Source organism: Colias croceus, chromosome 9 (assembly GCF_905220415.1).
Source record: "Colias croceus chromosome 9, ilColCroc2.1".
Classification (NCBI taxonomy): domain Eukaryota; kingdom Metazoa; phylum Arthropoda; class Insecta; order Lepidoptera; family Pieridae; genus Colias; species Colias croceus.
Window position 1 is genome coordinate 9,591,668 of NC_059545.1, and position 22,561 is coordinate 9,614,228.

Sequence of the window (22,561 nt, forward strand, 5' to 3'; positions counted from 1 at the left end):
TTATAAAATAATATTAAAATATATTGAAATAAAGTTATGTGAAAATAATATGTTTCTTTTTTGTTGCATTCTTGATTTTTTCGCCGATTCAAAATGAATGTTAAAGTTTTAATAGGTTGTTCGTGCGATTGATCTTCCGTTCGTTATAATTGGTAAGTAAGTATAATTTTTATTTGTTAAAAACTTTTATGGCAAAAATCTTTATCACGTTTTATGTTTTGAAGAAGTTCATCGGTGAATCGGTCCAAAAAGATGTTCATTAATTAGTATGAACTGGCATTTAAAGAATACGCGCTTAATCCTATTGAAATGCATAAATCGGATATCTTACTTATAAATTACTAGCTGTGCTCCGCGGTTTCACCCGCATTGCTCCGCTCTTGTTGGTCTTAGCGTGATGATAGGCTAGCCTTCCTCGATAAATGGGCTATCTAGCACCGAAATAATTTATCAAATCGGACCAGTAGTTCCCGAGATTAGCGCCTTCAAACAAATAAACTCTTCAGCTTTATAACATTAGTATAGATAGAATATTGCCAGTATAAAAACACGTCAATAAAATATGTGAGATGTCATAAAACGTTAAGCAATTGTTAACGGTTAACATAATCGGCTTTACATGATTTGACCAAGTTTGACGTTGGATAAATAATATTACGCGGGAAAAACGGAGCGAATATTAAAAATTATTTCCTAGTTTTCTGATGCGTACGCTAATCTTTTTCTCAATAGAGGATTAATTATATGGCCTTTTATATTTATTTACGAGCAATATTTTCGACTTTACTAAAAAAGTAAAGTCTGTTTTATTTAAAAAAATGGATTATTTTTATCCGTTTGTTTTTTCTTCAATAATTGGACTGCTTCTTTCTGCAATCAAGTTTTTTTTATAACCTTGAATATTTTAAATAAAATTAGCGCGTAATATAAGTAATGACGAAGAAGAAGAATGATTCTTTCGAATATGATAAATCTTAGGTACCTATTTAAAGAAGAAGCTTTTACACTTTATATCTAGGTATCTCAATTCCATAATACTCGGGTACCATCATAAGGAAGGTACCCGTTCCTTTGGAAGGCTTACGTGGGGACACGGATCCAACACGCAGAGGCCCTTTCGAGAACTTTACTGTGTTGTGGGACACCAGCCGCAGCCTGCCCATGATTGCACTATAGAGATACAGTAGATACAGGACTATTGCAGGGTATGGAAATTTAATAATTGGGCTATGGATTGGGATGCTAAATGGACTGGTACTAGGGACTATGGGAAACTATGGCACCTGCCTTTCTACTAAAAGAAAGTAAAAATATGTTGGCAGGTGGTGACTCGCCCTCTCACTGTATGGGCCCCCAAAATAAGTCGCTGCAATAGTGCGACAAGGGGGCAACATCAGTATTAGTATTATTGTATAGGTATAAAAAGGTCATTATCACTTATCATACTATACTTTTCATTTTTAACTTTTCAAAGGGTAAAACTTATTTATTATTTACATATAAATAAATCAATCCTGCTATTTATATATTTCAAAAGATTTATGGTCCAATTTTTTAAAATATCAATTCATTCTTAGGTCAATTCATAGATACTATATTCTAGTAATATTTATTTCCTTCTGCAACGGTGCATTTACACCACGTTGCATTTAAATCAAACGAGCGAATTCTCATTCTAACCCCACTATGTCAAATTATTTTAGTCCTAGATTTAATTGTAAACACTTATCAGGAATAAAGCATTCTTTCGTTGTTCTTAGTGCGTTCGAAAATATTCTATGCAATGTTCTAATACTGAACAAAGAGTTTTCGTTTACAGTAAAATATCACGCAATAATGATCTTGCTCTAGCTCTAGCACCATGTTCGTTTTATGTAAATGCACCGTAATACATACCAACATAAAACTATTTATGAAATTTAATTATTATATTGATCAAACTCAAAACTCAAACTCAAACATTTATTTATTCAATTAGACTTCTTCTAGAAGCACTTTTGAAACGTTACATTTTAGCATTTACCACCGATTCGGAAAGCAGTATCTATGGAGAAGAACCGGCAAGAAACTCCATAGTTGCTCTTAGATCGAAAGATCAATTGGATGAACAAACCATAAAATTTTAGTACTCATTTTAACTTCGGAGAAAAAATTCAAGGATACAACAAAAAACAAATACCTACAAATACACATAACTTTATTTCAATATAAATATATCACATTTATAAAGCGTATACTCTAACAGAATCTACTCTCAAAGCGCTCGTATCTGTGAACCAAGTTGGGAACCACTGGTCCCTGGCCTTCCAGAATTTGAACATGGCTCTGGTGGACCTGTTCCTCCAGGGCTTGTTTGGGCTGTCTGCGAAGTCGTGGATACCGCCTACTCGTAACCCGAGGGAGATGTAGAACTGAAAAATAAAAAAATAAAATTTTTATGGTAAATCCTACTCGTAGACCGAGGGATAGGTAGAACGAAAAAAAAAGTATGGTAAATGAAAAAAATATGTAGGTACATAGATGATGATGTACTTACATACTAGAATATTTGGATTTTTTAAAATGTTTGTTTATCAAATAATATTTGTACTTATCTGTAGAAAATTTTATCGAAAATATTATGATGAGTTGAATTTGAGTTAAACATAGCTAATAGAAATTAAGGAAAATGTAATTACAACTAGATAGAAAAAGAATTCTGTGTTGACAATTGCCGCCTTTTTTACCGTATTTTACGTTTTAAAACCAAAGACGATGCAAAGCAATCAAAACAACAAAATCGAAACTATTAATTTACATTCTACCTAGAATATCAAGGAATATAAAAATTACCATTTCATCAAAAGGTGCCATAGCAGATCCCTGCAGCCAATGATTAGCAGCCTCCACGTGGTACTTAGCTGCTTCCTGATAGAAACCCTCCCCGGCATCCACTTGCCCGTATTTATCACCGTCTACGTATAGTTCGATTGAATCTAAAACAATAAGAGAATATTTTAAAAATACAAAAAAATACTGCATTAGGGTTTTTTTTAACAATGTAGCCAATTTAGGTACTATTGATGAATACGTTTAAAAAAATTCCAGGTATTTTTAAGCTATTGCATAGCTTCTATCGCGGGCCTTGAGCGCGGGGACCGAATCCAGAAATTCCGTAACTAAAATAACCTCACGCTCCCCACTCCGACGGGCACGGAGGTGTGACTTGAAGGCATAGCATGCAATAGCTTTACCGCGGCAGTCCCCGAGTGCCACACGTCTTTTTATATTAGAGTTTAAGATATTCGTCACATGGACCGGTTTCAAAATTCCACAGTCCAAGGGAATATAAAATTAGTTCAAAGACGTTTTATAATTTAAATTTAATCACAAGCAGTTAAAATACCTGGTTTCCAAACTAAGGTGTAGTTGTGATATGCCTTGTTCCAATTATCGTATCCAATCTTTTCTTTTAAATACATGCTCCTGTAAAATAATTATTTAAATTAATAGCTACAATACCAAAACCGCAAAACGTTGATACAGATCAGACATCTTGGTATAATAACATAGTTTAAAAAACACACATGATATTATTTTCTTGTCACCGAGTTTTAATTAAATCTATTCATATAATTTGAGTCAATTTAATTATAAGAATCCATTACAGATCTACAAGTGAAGGTGATAAAAGCGTGATAAAATCAGTCAACATTGAAGTAAATAGAGCAAATGTTAACTATCAAAGTCGAGTAAGATATATAATATTAACCCTATAACGATAGGCTATTCACTATTCAAAAGGGTATTCAATTAAGATAATAATTAAGAGTGAAAAAATTCATCCGAGCTGCACTTCTTCCTAATGAGAGTTCCAGTGAAGGAAGCGATGGTAAAAATGCGACTCAAATTTACGTTAGGTACGTGAAAATATTCTAGTTAATACTAGTTTTAACCGACTAGACAAAAAGAAGATTATGGCTTAGGCCTGTATGTCAAAAAGTTAACTATTTCCTTCAGTAATTAACTATACAATTTTTAGTAATTTCGCATATAGAAATCGTTTTTCCTGAGTGACATACCTACTATTATAAAGTTTTTATCCCGGACTAGCGAGTAAAATTTAATAATTTATCGTTGAAAAAGGATTTGTCAACTGATTTTTGGCGTTCAGTGTAATCTGAACTAAAAGTTACATCTTTTAGAACATTTAATCGTCGCAATTTATTTCTTTTTTTTTTTTTTTTTTTTTTTATACATGATAGGCAGGCGTTTGACCACTATCCCGCCTGATGTAAAGCGGTGATGTGATCTATGAAGGAGCACGCCTGCCTAGAAGAAGCCTATTCACTCTAGACTTGAAGAGCTGCAGATTATAATGGTCCGGGAATACCGACGATGGAAGAGAATTCCACACCTTCGCAGTTCGAATGAAAAATGAATTCGCGTAACGCTGAGTGCGTGTGTGCGGTATATCGACTGTGAAGGGATGGAGTTCCATTCCACGCCTAGATGTCCGATAAAGAAATGGAGAAGGTGGAATAAGGTGGTGGAGTTCAGATGCACATTCACCAAAATGTATTCTATAGAAGACCGACAGACATGCAACTTGTCGGCGGTGATCCAGACTTTGGAGGTTACGACGAATCAACGAGGGATCGGCAATAATTCTGCAAGCTCGCCTCTCGATGGAGTCCAAAGCTCCAAGGTGAGTTTTGGCGGAACCCGCCCAAAGATGACTACAATACTCCACACACGACCGAACTTGGGCTTGATACAGTTTTAAAAGCTGTTCCGGTGTGAAGTAATGTCTTGGACTTGATAATTAATAAGTCCAAGATAATTATTAAGTCCAAGATAACAATTTATTTCTTGGACTTGATAATAATTAATAAGTCCTATAAATTGCGTGTTTAATAATTAAAAATTAATTAATAAAATGTATGTTTAAAGAAAAATTAATTTTCATTTTAGAAATTACCTAAACGGATCTTCGTCTGACATAATAGGGCCTCCAGTGAGTTTCTTGGCAAACTCAACGTTCCCTTTAACCATGGCTATTCTCAAAAGGCCAGAAGCATACTGCTGTCTTCCGTAGTCATTGTATAATGGCTCCAGTTGGATCTCTGTAATGCGAAATTGCAATGGATTTCGTGATTTGAATAATAAATCCTGAGACTTCGTATTAAAGGTGTTAGGGAAATCTCTCCTGTGTCTGGGAATGCTGGTTGAATATAATAAAGGCGTAGACTAATTGCAGAGAAAGATAAAAATTAAGACTGTCTCACACAAAATGCTAACTGAGCATTAAATAGGATATCATTTACTTTTGATTCAGACCGCATTTTTCTACTCGTAACAAAATCACAAATGAGGGAAATATGAGATAGACAATATAGACTACAAGCCCGCATAGGAAAAAAATATGGGTCAAATGAACCACCAGGGGACATATCTAGAACGATAGCAGAGCAAAAAATAATAAGATTCATCACTATGCCGTCACTTGTAAACTGTCCAACTGAGTGCAGATGAGAATTGAAAAGTACAGGTAGACTCGGTAAATTTTGGTCATTTGACCATGTACGGCATTCTTAACCATCGATAGATCCATTAAAAATAATAAGAAACCGCTCAGTGCCGTACAAAAATGGTGGTCCACAAAGTCGGAATTTTTATTTAATTTCCGAGAGTTACCGGGGGTAAATTTGGTCATTTGACCATGTACGGCATCTGTGTCATACTATGCCTATACTGCTTTTAATCCATTATTCCGCAACGCCGTACAAAAATCATGGGGACAAGGAGAAAAAATCGAGAGTTGCAATCCCCTCTCTTTCCCCACTCCAGGGGGTCATTTGACTAAGTACGGCTTCGGTTCCAAAACATTATCTAGCACTCAAAAGTACTATTAAAAGCAATGCCGTCAAAAAATAATTGTTCTTTTAAATGTATACCAATAATCATCTTAATTTCATCGAATTCTTGATATAAAGAGCTGTAAGGTCATTTGACCCTGTACGGGAACTTTTTTTTTAACATGATATTGTAAAATTCAATTGTTGTATAGTATTGCCGTTCAAAAGAAACCGTTCTAAAAAAGTTATAGAGAAATGCAAAAACAGAAATTTTGTAAAAGTTTAAACATCGTAGATTAATGAAATATAATAGTTTTCTACACTTTATTTGTTGTTTTAAATAGTATTAACATAGATAAATTAGGAAAAAACGATGCCGTACATTTTTGTGCAGACCACATCTTTTAGGCTGATGAAAGCGACGAAAGCTACAATTTTAAGGGTGCTTTATGGCCATTTGATACAGTACGGCATTAACATATTTTTACCCAACTACGGCAAAGCAAAAGGAGGGTTTGGATTTTGACAGGTCATGTATGTATGTTCATCTATTCCCTCGTAACTTCTAAACTACTTATCAGAATTCGACAAATGACATATCATTAGAAGCGTCTGAATTGTTCACTGGATAACCAGCGACCAGCTAGCTAAAGGCTATATGGGGTTTCACAAAATCTAATGTGGCGCCCTCTAGCGGACAAAACATACAGAGTAAAAAAATAAAGTTAAGATAAATATGCCGTGTTTGGTATCATTTGAAAGCGCTTTACTTGTACATTTTGAATATGTATATATTACTAGCATTTGCTTGTGACTTTACCTGTATTCATGGGCTGATTGCATATAATTCACATCTTTTCTTTCATAGCTTCTTTATTAGTTCATCAATTTAACGGAGTCCATTCCACCTGACTCCGACTTTCCAAGGTGATAATTAACCACCTCGAGCTTCTTAATATTAATGTATATGTTGGCGGGGGTTGGGGTTAATTATAAGATATGAGATTGAGATAAAGAGATATTTATTATTAATTCACTATAATGGGATGAGATGAGATGATCTAGGATGGAGCTCCGCCCGGTGCGGAATCCGAATGCGAACTAACTTATTGTGTGGTAAAATAATTAATACATTATAATAAAATATGCAACATCGACGCATTGCATTCCAGGAACATGTATATTGTCTGTACGATGTCTTAATCGTACATGTTCCCGGGGGAGGAAAAGATGAGGGTTAGTAACTTGATGAAAGATGAACTTAAAACTAACAAGGTGATAAAACAATTTATAGTCTATTTACTAAATGATTGTGTTAGTTATGAGTAAAAGATGAAGATACAAAAAGTATAAGATTTGTTCTTTACAATAGGGTTACAAGATTAAGTTACATTTGTTTTATATAAATAGCGTTACAGAGATTCACTTAAGTTTGAAAACACTCGAAAGATCTTGTTTATTTACGCGCACATCACACTCACTATTTCACTAACACTTATCACACAATCACTTGTCACCGGGGTTGGAGGTGGCCGGGCGGGGACTGCGACGCTGGTCGCAGCCTCCACCGCCGGCTCTGCTGAGGCTCGTCGACGACGCAGCTGTCTCCAATACGTTATTATTGCCACAACAACCAGAATTCCAATTAACACATATATTATGAAGTAATGATGAATGTCGTGATACGACAACTTCGTGCCCAATGGTTCACTCAGTTTTAGGAGGTCAATTTTTCTTTTTATTTCGTCAAATTGCTTAATATCTTCCGAACTGTTTGTATTGAGATCCTGATCTGTTAATTTGGAGATCGATATGTTTATAAGATGATTTATTGGAGCAATTTCTATTGCCACAAACTCGGAAGTGGTATTTATATTGCTTGACAGCTTTTTATGAGAAAATACTTGAAAATCTTTAGTTTTAATAGTACAACCCTCCATAACGCTTAACAAACCCGCTTTTGTTACCTTTGTAGAGGTTATTTTATCAGCACAGATAAATTTTATGTTGCATTCATTACAACAAAAATAATAATATACATTAGAGGTCGATAATTCTTGCCAACGATTCGTACAAGGTAATAATGTTGTTTGACAAATTCTCGTATTAGGAATTCTCTTACATAAATCATGATCATCTATTAAATGTCGAATAGGATTTCTGATGTGACAAAACATAGTAGTAGGATTCTGGTTCAAACATGCTTTAAAATCGCTTTCAGATATCGTTATATAAGAGTCCTTTTGTATGTTGATAGCCGCTAAATTAGAGGTCGGTATCACGTTCACCATGCTGCCGTTTGAAATACGTGGGATAGAAATGAGATTAAATATTTCATACATATTTCTTTCCACCAAAGGTATTTTTATTTCAATAATTAAGTATTTTTTAGTGTTCTTGGCTCTAACTTTTAGTAAACTATAGACATCTTGAAAATGTAAATTATCAACAGGCAACGCCAAATCGTTGGGTAGTTGAGTAGATATCAAATTTAACTCTGATCTCAGCTGTTTTGGAGATAACAAATGAAAGTCTAATTTGCCACCGTAAATATCCGTCACAGTATCTAAAATGAAGTCTTGCATTCTTCTAAGTTTGTATAATAAGATGTTAGTTATAAGCGCCGAGGATATAAAATCGGAGATAAGAGATGCGTTTTGTAGTTTTTGTTTAAAGATTTGGTTTGACTTTTCAAGGTAATTGAGTCTCTGGTTAATTATTTTATGTTGTGTAATCATTGTTTGTTCCATTCTTTTCATTAGATTTAATTCAGCTTCCACGATTGAAGTTTGATTTTTCCACAATTTAAATAAGTGATTTTCATTTTCTCTTAAAAGGTCGATATCGTTTTCATATTTTTCTGCAAATCTCTGATCTAATAATCCAAATAAACTGTTAGCAACGTAGCCTACTCCGTCTATTAAACCACGACGCGGGCGCTTAGCTCCCATATCAAATGAATCACTCATAAATAAAATGTTATTATAATATTCCAATTCGCCGAACTCGTGCTCAAGCTGTAATAGTATAGCGTCGCATTGTGTTAGTTGTTCTCTTATTATGGGACATATTGTTTTGAGATATTGTATGTCTTTTACGAGTGCGGCCGTTCCTTCTTGATAAGGGTATTTATCATAATAAACTATTAGCTTCCAATCGTCTCTAACCAGCCGCATGTTCGTTAATTTGTCAATATAAATGCTGTTGTTATTTAATGGTGTATACGTAAACTGTGCGTGACACGAACTTATTATTGAGAGGAAAAATAATGTTAACGATAACACTATAGCGGAGAAGGACATGCCACGGGGATTCTTTGTTTTCGATATTTTAATTTCTTCCTTATCATAGTCGGTAGATTCATTAATTGTATGTGTATTTGTAGGTAACAGTGATAGCTTAACAATAGGTCGTTTCATGGTAAGATAATCATAATCATCACATTATTTTATTATGTAATCTCTTGTAAAGGGATCAAAGATTTTCGATATTTCGGACAAAAATTGTCGCTTTGTAGGAATAGGATTTGAGATAAATTCAATGGGGTAAAAGATAAATTGATCTTCATTAGGATCCCAGCGTAAACCTAACGTTTTTGTAGACTCTAAATGTTTAAAATCAAATTCCGCCTTTTCAATATCATCCATATCATCCGATAAATCAAGCAAATTTGAACGCCATTTTCTAAGATTAAAACCGCCAGCTTTAAGAAGGCTTATAAGATCTAATTTTAATCGTTTCGCTTCTTCCACAGTGTGCGAACCGTGCAAAAGGTCATCCATGTAAAACGAATTTTCTAACACATGGGGTGCGATACTATTAGGATAATTTGACCGCTCATCATTAGCGAGTTTTTTCAGGGTCATCATCGCCAAAAAGGTGCAGCTTTTGTTCCATATGTCACAGTTGCTAGTTGAAACTCCTGTAAAGGTTGGGATTTATGATCACGCCAAATAATTTTCTGTAGTTTTTGATGTTCGTCGTGCAGCCATATATTACGAAACATTTTCTCAATATCAGCCGTAAACCCGTACTTAAATAGGCGCCATCTTAAGATTAGGATTTGAAGGTCTTGTTGCAGATTAGGCCCTCTATACATGAGGTCATTAAGGCTAAAACCACTCAAGGTTTTCGAGGAAGCATTAAACACAACTCGCAACTTTGTAGTTGATGACTCTGCGCGTAAGACACAATGGTGCGGTAGGTAGCAACTGGGCCTTAAGTCGGCGTCCGACATACAGGGTATCATATGTCCGAGTTCTTTGTATTCCGATATGAATAGCTTATACTCGCGTGCCAAATGATGTTGTTTTATTAATTTGTTTTCTAATTGCATAAATTAGGCGATACATTTAAGATTTTGACGCACCTAATTTTTCTTCGAAATTTTCTTTAAAGGTCTTCCTGAGATAGATTTAAAGTAAGATTTAGAGTAAGGTCATTTCCCATAACTACTGGATATTGCTATTTAAATTAAGATTACATTGATATATTCATTTTTACGGGGTATTTTTTAAAGTTGAGATTTGTGAGCCCTGATCTAGAAGCGCTCTCGTGTTAAGGTGAGATCCATCTGCTGCTTGAACCTTGATAATTGCAGTAGCTAGTAATAGGTATTTCCCTGGGGTCACCTGGAGTGGATACTAATGTGTTCATATTTTCTTGTTGTGGGCGTAAAGGTTTCGAACGAGGCACGTGGAACCTCGAACGTGACGCTTCCGGTGTCATATTTTGTGACGTGAAACATTCATGTAAAAGGGTATTATGATGTTTATTACATTGCTTACACAATATCCGTGAAAAGCATTTCATTCCTTCATGGTAATGTAGGCAGTTGAGGCAAAGTTTCATGTTTTCAACCGTTTTTCTTCGCTCATAAGGATGCATTTGTAATAACGTCGGACATGTATAAAGGCGATGTTCACTAGAATTGCACATCGGACACCGCTTGCGTTTTACATTTGTTGTAACATTACTGGAATACGTTCGTTGCGAAATAGCATGATTTGTAGAATATGGATTATTGAAACTCTGTTTAAATTTATAATTATAACTTTTAGAAAAGGATGATTGATTATTATAGTTTCTTAAATGTGTATGCTGATTGGATGGTTGATCAAATGCTTTTATTGTGTAGCTTTCATGCTTTTTTCGTGAGGTCTCTAGCGTCATAAACTTAGTTTCTAAATACCGTAAAAAGTCTTGCAATACAGGTATCTCTCTGGGCGACTTTAAGGATTGCATATAATCATTGTATGTCTCTGGGTCTAACTTCTGGGATAATATACAAACAAGAAAAGGGTCCCAAGATGACACGTTAATTCCAAGGTTTTCAATTGCATTAATGCTCTCATATGTAATATCATGAATCTGTTTAATATGTTGATACGACTGATATTGAAGATTAGGGATATTTAAGAGGTTATTAAGATGAGATGTAAAGATTAATCGTTTATTATCATAACGATGACTGAGAATATTCCAAGATATGAGATAATTGTCGGAGCTAATTTGGAGATGTTGAATCATTTTTTCAGGCTCGCCCTTAACTTTACTCTTGAGAAACTGTAACTTTTGTGCATTCGACAGTGACGGATTATTGTGGATAGTTTCTGTAAATAGATCTTTAAACGAAACCCATTGCATGTAATTTCCTTCGAATGTAGGCAGCTCTACTTTTGGGGTTGATTTCTCTATATGAGATAGAGAATACATCTTTTTATTGATATCTGTTTTTAACTTATAGTAATGTTTTTCATAATTAGTAAATTGTTCTTCATATTCAGCGTTCGTTCCGCTCAATTCATTTTCTAATTCCCAATGCAAGGTATCAATTACCGACCAGCGGATTTGCAAGGACTTTAGGATATCCTCAAATTCCCACTTTTCCGATATAAGATCAAGATTTATGTTTGAAACAGTTCGCAGAAAAGCCTTAAAATTAGTTGTTTGTTTTTTCATAAGCTCTTCCGTTTTATTTATATTGGAGATATTGTTAGGAGGTTTTTCTTGATATTCATTAGAGATTGACGGGGTTTGAAAGGTTGGAGGTTGTAATTCAGGGTTTTCTAAAGATTTATAATTCTGTAAGGCTGTCTTTATATTATTGTATTTTTTCTTAATTTGATCATATCTATTGAATGCAAAATACTCATGAGAGTGATCGTTGAAAGATAGAAGTATCATATGGTTGTTGTGGAAGTCTACAAAATATTGTTCTAACGTTTCTAATCGTCGTCGTATATAATCGGGAGTCTTTCGCTCCGCTCCATCTTTTTTAAAGTTTATATGTAGCTTATCCAATGCATCTATTAATTGCTCTTGGGTAGCTAAAATATCCTCCATCGACATGTTTGAAAATAAGAGATAAAATATAAGAAACCTTACTTGGTTAGCTTCAAGTTACGCTTACGCCGCGCCGAGATGTGAATTATTCCGTCGATGTGTAGAGATGCGATGCCTTTCCAGGGCACCAAGGTTGAGATATGAAGATGTGTGGTGCCTTCCTAAAGCACCGAGGTTGAGGTGTGGTGTCCCCCCAAGACACCAGGGTAGAGATGTGAAGATATGTGTGGTGCCTTTCCAAAGCACCGAGGTCGCGATGTGATCACGGAAACCAGAACCACGCACACAAACACAGCACAAACTTTATGCACACTTTTTGTCCCGGTCCCGCAATTCACCGTTTGCTCGAAGGACCAATGTTGGCGGGGGTTGGGGTTAATTATAAGATATGAGATTGAGATAAAGAGATATTTATTATTAATTCACTATAATGGGATGAGATGAGATGATCTAGGATGGAGCTCCGCCCGGTGCGGAATCCGAATGCGAACTAACTTATTGTGTGGTAAAATAATTAATACATTATAATAAAATATGCAACATCGACGCATTGCATTCCAGGAACATGTATATTGTCTGTACGATGTCTTAATCGTACAGTATATTTATATTTTATTATCAAAATATAAAGCAAACGGAGGAGAGAGGGTGCTACTGTGCCGTCGTAAACATTATCTCTGCCTAAAAACTAATTTAAATATACTAAAACAAAGTATTATGGTAAATAATCCGATAGTGTTTGTGAATTTATTGAGTGACTACTGTGATATATTGAAGACTTAAAGAAGTGGACACGGAAAAATTCATTTCACTGTAAAATATAATAGCGAAGACCTACCATTAGTGTTACTGTTTTTGTGGACTTATTCAACAATCTTAATCGTTCGAACTAAAACCGAATGCCGTTTTATTGTGCACGGAAGTGATTCTAAATAATTTAAACGAAGAACAATTACATATAAGGGTAAAATATATCAACATAACCTTAAAGTTTTAACATTTATTGAAGCATTTATTGTGATTCGTATCTATGATTCAATATCCTAGCGACACACAGCGCCATCTAGTATAAAGCTGAGGAACTTATCTGCTTGCAATCGATACGTATAGGTACGTATTTTTATTTTATCAACATGGAAGAGGTTTTAAATGCACTTAAATTTATACAAAAGGAATTGGATAACCAGAAAATTATTATCCAGGAAAGCGGGAAAAATATTACCGAACAAGTTACACAGAATATTAATACTATATTAGAAGAAAAATTTTGTCTTTGGGAAGAAAAGCATAATAAACTTAAAGAAGTCGTGGAAAATCAGGAAAAAAGAATCTATTTCTTAGAAAAGCAATCAAGACAAAGAAATTTAATTTTTTTCGGTATTGAGGAAACAGAAAAATCGTACGAAAGCCTGGAAAAGAACATTATCAAGTGGATAGATCAGTTCTTCTCTATTCAACTAAATTATTTTGATATTCAAGAAGCAAGGAGAGTAGGAAAGAAAGGCGACAGACCACGCCCAATAGTAATTACTTTTTCTACTTTAGGAATAAAAATAAACATTCTTAAGAAAAAACTGATGTTAAAAGATACTCCCTACTACGTTCAAGCGGACTATCCGAAATATATACTAGAAAAGAGAAAAGGATTAAAAGAACAACTGAAAATAGAGAAAGAAAAGGGTAACACAGCTACAATCAAATACGACAAATTAATTATTACCGAAAGCATGCACAAAAGAAAACTTTCTTTATCACCTGAAAACAGCACAATCCCAAAAATTGAGAAACCTACTCAAGCCAATAAAAAGAATAAACAACAACAGCTCAAATCGACGGACAAAAGATCAAATAGCATATCAGAAGGAGTGATAAAACCCGGCATGTTAAACTTTTTAGTAAATACAAATACAGTTAAAACAAATAACACTCAAAACGTAAATAATAAGAATATATAGCAACTAAGCCCCTCCTCCAACATAGATCACAGCACAACAAGAACCAGATACCAAGAACATCTTCCAACCCGGCTGGTCACCGTGGAAGATAATGACCACAACCCTCCAAATGAATACACACAACCAGAGATCAGAATTAATAAACTATCAACTCAATTGAAAGTAGCAACTTTTAACGTCGCGTTAGGACCTTGTCGACATACTATTGCTTGGGACGAGGACTGTCGGTCCAAACTAGAAACAGATTGCACAGGACAGGGACATTTGGGAATATTTTGGAGGAGGCCTTTACCCAATACGGGGTTTCTACATACAATCCTTAAAAAAAAAAAAAAAAAAAAACATTTAAAGAAATAAGAAAATAAATGACAATTCATAAACTTAAAATAAAGTAAAAATTTAATAAAGTTAAAAATACTGTTAACAAACAAATAAACTACAACTAACTTACTTTTAATGTAAATGGATTAACCAAGTGTGTATAACGTAGATATAAAAATTAGTCTTACTTAAATGATTGTAACTTGTTTGTAGAAAATAAATGGGCTTTTTTATTTTTTTATTTTTATTTTTTTTTATTTTTTATTTTTATTTAAAGCAAACATTTCGTTATATGGATTTTTTCTTTTTCAGATTTTTCCCCTTTGAACCAACGAAAATGTACGGCACATGAAAAAATATTATCTATGCATAAAATACTTTAAAAATAAATTTATTTCGTGTTGTGTCAAATGACCCCCTGGAGTGGGGAAAGAGAGGGGATTACAACTCTCGATTTTTTCCCCTTGTCCCCATGATTTTTGTACGGCGTTGCGGAATAATGGATTAAAAGCAGTATAGGCATAGTATGACACAGATGCCGTACATGGTCAAATGACCAAATTTACCCCCGGTAACTCTCGGAAATTAAATAAAAATTCCGACTTTGTGGACCACCATTTTTGTACGGCACTGAGCGGTTTCTTATTATTTTTAATGGATCTATCGATGGTTAAGAATGCCGTACATGGTCAAATGACCAAAATTTACCGAGTCTACCTGTACTTTTCAATTCTCATCTGCACTCAGTTGGACAGCTTACAAGTGACGGCATAGTGATGAATCTTATTATTTTTTGCTCTGCTATCGTTCTAGATATGTCCCCTGGTGGTTCATTTGACCCATATTTTTTTCCTATGCGGGCTTGTAGTCTAATAGACATATTATAAGTAAATTATTTGACAAATTAAAACTAGTTATAAGTTTATTTATGGTGGCTCAACTGATTAATCACCCTGAGGTGATTCCATCCTAAACTACTTGGAGTCAAGTAAAAAAACAAAAAATAATCAAAGAAACATACCTGGTATCAGCCAATCTCCAAGAGGTACTTTAGCTACGACTTCTACTTTACCATACTTGAAGCCGAATCGTTTTTTACTGTTAATTTTTCCGGTTATTATCGGCGGGAGGATCTCAGGACCAAATGCTTCCCGATAGCACTCCCTAGACCCAATTTTACCAGTGCATCTGAAATTATTCAGAATCTTGGATAACTGTACCAAATGGTTTGGCAAATGACAGATTCGTACGAGGTTGGGTAACAACTGTATTGGACATTTGCATTTCAACATTCAGTTTGGGACTATTTTGAGTTGGAAATTAGGAAGTTGGAACGCTGTATTTGCTAGATGAAAAGTTTAATAAAAATTAATATAAAAATGTGAACGAATTTCTTATTTAAAAATGATTTTTTGCTTCGTTGGCAACAACTTGTCATAATTTCCGAAAACTTAAAAAAATATTCGATTGATCTTATTTTATAATCTTGTGATCGACTTTTAGTTCAGAAAAATGTAAGTTAGGTTCAAATAAATGTGATAAGTTGGAATTTGCTAAAATAAATGTGCTAAAAAGAATACCTATACAAATACAAAAATTGTTTTAAATTTGATATAATATTATATAATTAATGAACTATCTAATGCTGACCTAAACTATGTAATTAAGGACAACGAATATGTACCTAATTAATTATCCTCTGTACAAAAGCCCAATTTTCCTAACTTGTTCGTTATTAATTACCATTGATGGAATATAATGAATAATCCACAAGCGAATTAGTCGCTAATTAATCACTTATTCTCGATAGTCATTTGTTATGAGAAAAATTCGCTACCCGTGTTACAGATATTCTTCATGGCAAACTTGTTACCATTAATTTTGATTTTTTGTAAGAAGATTAAATTGAAGATAGAAAGCAGTAAAAGGTCAATTCAATTCTTATTTACTAGCGGCCCGGCTTCACCCGTGATACATATTTCGCAATAAAAGCGCTTATGTTTTTTCTCAGGGTCTAAAGATTATCTGTGCCAAATTTCATCAAAATCGGTCCAGTAGTTTATGCGTGAAAACTATACATACAAACCTTTCCTCTTTATACCTAATATTAGTTTATATTATTCCACAATACTAGAGTAGCAAGCAACAAAAGAATCAATCTTTTGGGAGGTTTGGTTGAGGACAACACACAAACTAGGGTGATATATGATTGCACAGTGCACACACATTACAAGATACATTACATTATATTCATTATGTACAGCATATAATAATTTCTTACTTTTGAGTAAGGTCCAAAGATCCCCATATAAATCCATCTCCATACTTTGATTCCAAAGTCATTGGTTCTATAATTAATTTACCGCTGTCCGTGCGAACGTTTCTATCATATAAATACACATTGAATGGGTAATCCTGAAAATTTTGTAAAAAAAATAAGATGTTTGATAATAATTGGGAGCTCACTATTAAAGAGTCAGCTAAATAAATAGATAACAAAGCATTTTACATGTGGCTAGAATAATCATCAGAAACAAGAAGTGAAACAACCGACTTCAAACTTGCACTTGCAACATTTACAAATACAGACAAAAATGCTCATAAAATAAAAACTACTGGGCCTATCCGAATAAAATTTTTATGGGACCAATTCGACACCATCCCGCATCGAACAAAAAAGAATCACGTAAATCGGTTCAGAAACCTCGGAGTAATCGGTGTACATACAGAAAAAAAAACATAGGTACCGGCCGAATTGATAACCTCCTCCTTTTTTTTTGAAGTCGGTTAAAGAAACACATTCTTTAAACCTAATGTTAAATTTCAGGTACAATAATTTTTTAATAAGAAACTTGAATCAAAAAGATAGGCCAATAATGTTTATTTAGATCGAAAATTACATACAGGTGCTCCAGGCATTTTGATTTCCGGAGTCCAAACTCTTCCCTTATCCAGATCCCCATCGAAAGTGTCTTCGAACAGTAGCTGTCCTTGACAAACAAAGCCGGGAGTCGTCACTTTACTCAAGGATATCTTACAAGGGTATTTGTACGGGTCTGTGTTGAATTCTGTAGTTGGTGCTGGAGGTGTCACTGTGGTAGTGGTAATAATAGTGGTGGTAGGAGGTTCAATAGGAGGTTCGGTAGGAACTTCGGTAGGTGCGTCGGTAGGCGCGTCGATAGGCGCGTCGGTAGGCGCGTCGGTAGGCGCGTCGGTAGGAGGGTCTGTGAATGGAGCCTCTGTAGATGGTTCGTTTATTCTAATTGGATTGCCATTTTCGTCGACGTATCCTGGAAGAAATAGTAATTTAAAATCGTGTCATACTCTCTAGACGCCCGTGTCCCAGCAGTGGGAACGCATATGGGCTTTTGATGATTATTAAAATCGACTTGATATGGTTCTATGTGTTACGTATCTGCTTAAAAGTTATCATTAATGCTAATGAAAACGCAGCTTTGCATTAGGTAATGGAAATTAAACAATTGATGATTTAATGTAAACTTTGAGATTTTAGTTGTGTGATATATTGAATGTACATACTATTATGAACGACGAAAAATACTATTTTTATCACTGGATTACTCATTTCGCAATTCAATCATCGGAGATAATTATGTCAATAGTGATTTTATGTCTTTTAATAGAATTTTATGTTTGTACACCGTAATTCTCGTAATTGTAATATTTTTGCTAAACTCTTCATATGCAACTTCCCGAAAATATTCGCCAGGGCCCATACGACAGTCGAGTACATACATAGTTAACTTTATCGTTAGAGGAATGCAGCAATAAAGCGTGTCACACACGGTGAAGATTTATCTTAAGATACTGTAATATTTTATATTACAGTATCTTAAGGTATCCGGTATCAGCGTTCTGACCATCATTTTTCTTTTTGTATTCAAAATGATGGTCAGAACGCTGATAATCTTAAATCTTCACCGTGTGTGACGCGCTTAACATCTACATGTTATTACTCATCTAAGTACGTCTTCACACTTAAAAATACAAAAAAAGATGTTGTTCATTTAAATTCTTACCGTCAACAGTCCATTCGCCATCATCCTGTCTGTAACCCAGGCCATCCTTGATAGCATACGTCCAGAAGTATATTTTGTCACCAATCTTTAACTCGACATTATTATCTCTAAATACCCATTGACCGTTTTCGGGTTTGCTAAGATCAGCAGACCATGTACCGGCTTCTAAACCATCCATTTCTTCGTTAAGTTTGCCATGGAAGGCGACGAGGGTGAAACCATCATCTGAAATTTGTGATTTTACTGTTAGAATGTTTTAAAGTTTTCAACAAATTATATTATGTTTTAATACTCCTTCTTATCTATAGAGTACTTGATCGCGTTAATCTCAGTTCACTCACTCCTTTTTATCGAGTGAGGCTTAGGAAAAAATACCTATATCAAAGAGCGATTAAAGCAAAGAAATGCTGGTTAAAACGCGGGACATAGCTAGTTCCATCAATCGTTTAAATCTACTTCTTATAAATTATTTCTTTAATTTGTATAAAATATAGATTAAGTTTAATCGGACTAGTCATATTTATATTTTGCCTTTAATAAACTCGTAAACATAAACATGTTATGATAAACGGTATGGTTTTCAGAAAAAAAAATAGTGGAAGTAATTATAATATTTTGATTCGATTTGACCCTGGAGATATTGAAATGTTGAATTTAATATAGATTTTAGTATTTTGTCAGTTTTTAAAACCTTATGGTACTTAATATTAAATATATTGTGAATAATAAAGTTTTACCCATAAGCATGCCCTTACGTAAAAAAGAGTTTCGTCTTGTCTTAATGACAACCGAAATGTTACATTATTTCCTTTGCAAAGGTATTATTTATTAAATTAATAGATACAAATTACTGATGTTATTATCATACCGCTCTGTTAATTGCGTTCTGTGGTTTTATGGCATTAATTGATTTTGTATATGTTACCGGAAATGTATGTAATCCGTCATTGTATACAATTCCTAAAATCGTACGGAAATGTGTGAAATAAATTATTTTATACACATTTCCTAGGAAATCTATACATTTCCTAAATAGCTATCGGAAATGTAAAACATTTAAGATATTGATATGTCGTAGGCAAGTTGTATATAATATGGCCGTTTACAAACGGTCGGCATTTTGTAGTAACTATGCCGATAATCCGTAATCAGAAATTTTTGGTTTGGATAAGGGGGTGGGTTAGGTTAGGTTCGTGTTTTTTAAAACTACACAGAAATAGGAGCCCCACAAAGTGGGGCTCCGTCGGCTCGCGACCGTCTTTTTGTAGAATTTTGGAAAAAGACGAATTTTCGGCATTTAAAACAGCTAGCCGTAATGTAATACGGCGGATTGTACAATCCGACTGCGCCAAATATACGCGAGGACAGCGGGACGAGGGGTCTGATTACTTGCAAAATGAAAATTTGATTTTATAAGAATAAATATAAGTTGATTTTGTGATATTTACGTTTAAAGTTAGATAGTTGATTTTTAAAATGTTAATTAGTAAGATAATAATATGAACATAATATTATTACAATTTTACGGTATGACTGTTACCCGATTGTATCAATAAGAGCTATAATAAAAAAATAACAACGTGTTTTATTACAGAAAGCATTTACTTTACACATTTCCTAATACGATATAGGAATTGTATACAATTCCTAGGAAGATTATACATTTCCTAGGGTATGCATGTATTAAATAGTTTTTTAAACAATATTTTATACATTTCCTAAATGGTATCGGAATTGTACACATTTCCTAGGAATTGTATACAATTCCTTGATTTCATACATTTCCGGTAACTTAAACATTAAAGTAACAGAAATCGTTTTTAATTATTTTATTATTCGAAACATGTTATGCACTCGTGTTTTTAATTCATATACACTAAGCATATACACTATACAGCAACTAGCTGTGCCCCGAGGTTTTACCCGCATTGCTCCGCTCCTTTAGGTCTTAGCGTGATGATATAGCCTTCTTCGATAAATGCGCTGTCTAACATCGAAAGAATTTTTCAAATCGGACCAAGTAGTTCCTGAGAGTAGTGCGTTCAAACAAACAAACTATTCAGCTTTATAATATTAGTATAGATTTACCAGTATTTTTTTGTGTTATGACTCAACTGACTATATTGACTTCCTATATTGAATGAAGTATATATGTTTGTAATACACATCTATACATATTATAATAAATCTGTAGAAGGGTCAATTCTGTACATTGAAAATATTGAAAAAATAAATAGCAAGGGGTGTTACTGGATCGATACCAAACCCAAATATGTGATTAAAAAAATTTTTGTCTGTCTGTCTGTCTGTATGTGAAGGCATCACGTGAAAACTAGCGGTTCGATTTCGATGAAACTTGGTATAATTATACCTTATTATCCTGGGCGTAAAATAAGATACTTTTTATCCTGGAAAAATACGTAGAAAAAAATTAATCTTAATTTTTCAGTTTTATCCATAGACGTTGTTCCGTAGAACCGCGAACACATGTTGCGTATTATTATAGGCCTAGCCGTATTTGGGAATTGGGTCCAATAGATATTTATAAGATGTTATTGACAGAGGTACTCAAAATGGAGAAATAACCATCCACGCGAAGACCGACATCCGCGCGGACGGAGTCGCGGGCGGAAGCTAGTACAACATATTATTATAATTAATTGTGCAATATCATTCTATAAGTACCTACCTATTATTTATATATCATTACTTGTATTCTTATGATTTTGTTATATTATTGTTTGTCGTTTATAATGTTTTTTTTTCTATTTTTATGAATAGTAATGAATTCATGTCAGTGTACTATATATTCAAACAAAAAATCCTAAATAACATTGCAATTATTTGAAGCCTTAATTGAGAGCAAAGAAAGTTCAAAATACATTACCGGGAATAGAAACTTTTAATCCTTTAGGGTAAATAGCCTCAAACTGAGCCCGAGGCACTTCATAGCAGAACACGAAATTAAAACTCAGATACACTAATAAAAAACTTATTTTCATCTTTTTTTTTTGCTAAATTATACGATTTATTTATACGTAGACGTCGTGACTCGTGACCGATCTCTGTTATAATGACTAGAATGTATTTAAATATTTGTTATGGTAGTACCGGATTTCAATAGCTTTTTTAATTGGTCCTTTATTCTTAAACACGGTTCGATGGTCATGCTAATATCAAGGACAAGTCAGGTTTTAAGGGGAAAAACGGAGTAACGGGATATTTTAATATGTTTAAAATTTAAATGTTTAAGTGTATTAGAAAAACCAATTTTTTTTGTCGTAATTAAATCTGGGTGTGATAAGGTTTGCAAAATAATCAAAAGGAATATCTTTTATTTATTTTGACATGAACATTTAAATTTCAATATTCAACTCATATATTTTATTCCAATCTCTTGTTTTTTCGTTTCTTTTGCCTCACTTTGTTAGAATATCAGTGTTTGCCATATATATTTTTCAGCCAGAATAAAGTGACGTTTGAAACTAGCATCATTTGTTTACGCCATATTTTCGCGAGGAATTCGAACCCATTTCAGTTATATTATTCTTTAAATAATAGTATTTAGTCACTAATATAATATATTCTATTATGTACAAGTATAATTATTTATTACTTAAAAAAAGGAATCGTTTATTTAAACTAACTAATAATTCAATTAGGAATAGGTGCGTCAATAAACCTATAAATATCTTATGCTTTATAGGTATCTAATATACCTATCAAATAATAATTGTCATTTGAAAAATATGATTTATGTATAGTATGAACTTGTATTATATAAATTAGACTTTGTATACTAGTTGTCCCTGCGGTTTTAACCGAAAAAAGAATCCCCCTTTTCAACCATTTAGCGGTCAATTTATTTAATTTTCATTTAATTTATAATGTTAGTATAGATTCTGCAGGCTTAGGTAATGTGTATTGTAACACGATTCAATAATTTTATTTTTTAATCGTAAGAAGAATTAAAATTTCGTGTCTATTTTTTACTAAATAAAGATAACAATAATAAAATGTTATTGCCTTATTACACAATTAATCCAACGATAGAATTAATGTC

The 22,561-nt window shown here is 33.7% G+C and overlaps 1 protein-coding gene across 1 annotated transcript; it reads right to left on the bottom strand.

Moving 5' to 3' along the window:
- Nucleotides 1–2,180: 2,180 nt before the first annotated feature.
- LOC123694174 (beta-1,3-glucan-binding protein-like) lies at nucleotides 2,181–21,551 on the bottom strand. Its single transcript, XM_045639518.1, has 9 exons — nucleotides 21,386–21,551; nucleotides 18,499–18,723; nucleotides 17,363–17,748; nucleotides 16,740–16,873; nucleotides 15,480–15,646; nucleotides 4,961–5,105; nucleotides 3,386–3,465; nucleotides 2,833–2,975; nucleotides 2,181–2,411 (listed from the first exon to the last, which is right to left on the bottom strand). The coding sequence occupies exons 1-9, from the start codon at nucleotides 21,498–21,500 to the stop codon at nucleotides 2,223–2,225; spliced, it is 1,584 nt and encodes a 527-aa protein (XP_045495474.1). The 5' UTR covers nucleotides 21,501–21,551; the 3' UTR covers nucleotides 2,181–2,222.
- Nucleotides 21,552–22,561: the final 1,010 nt, after the last annotated feature.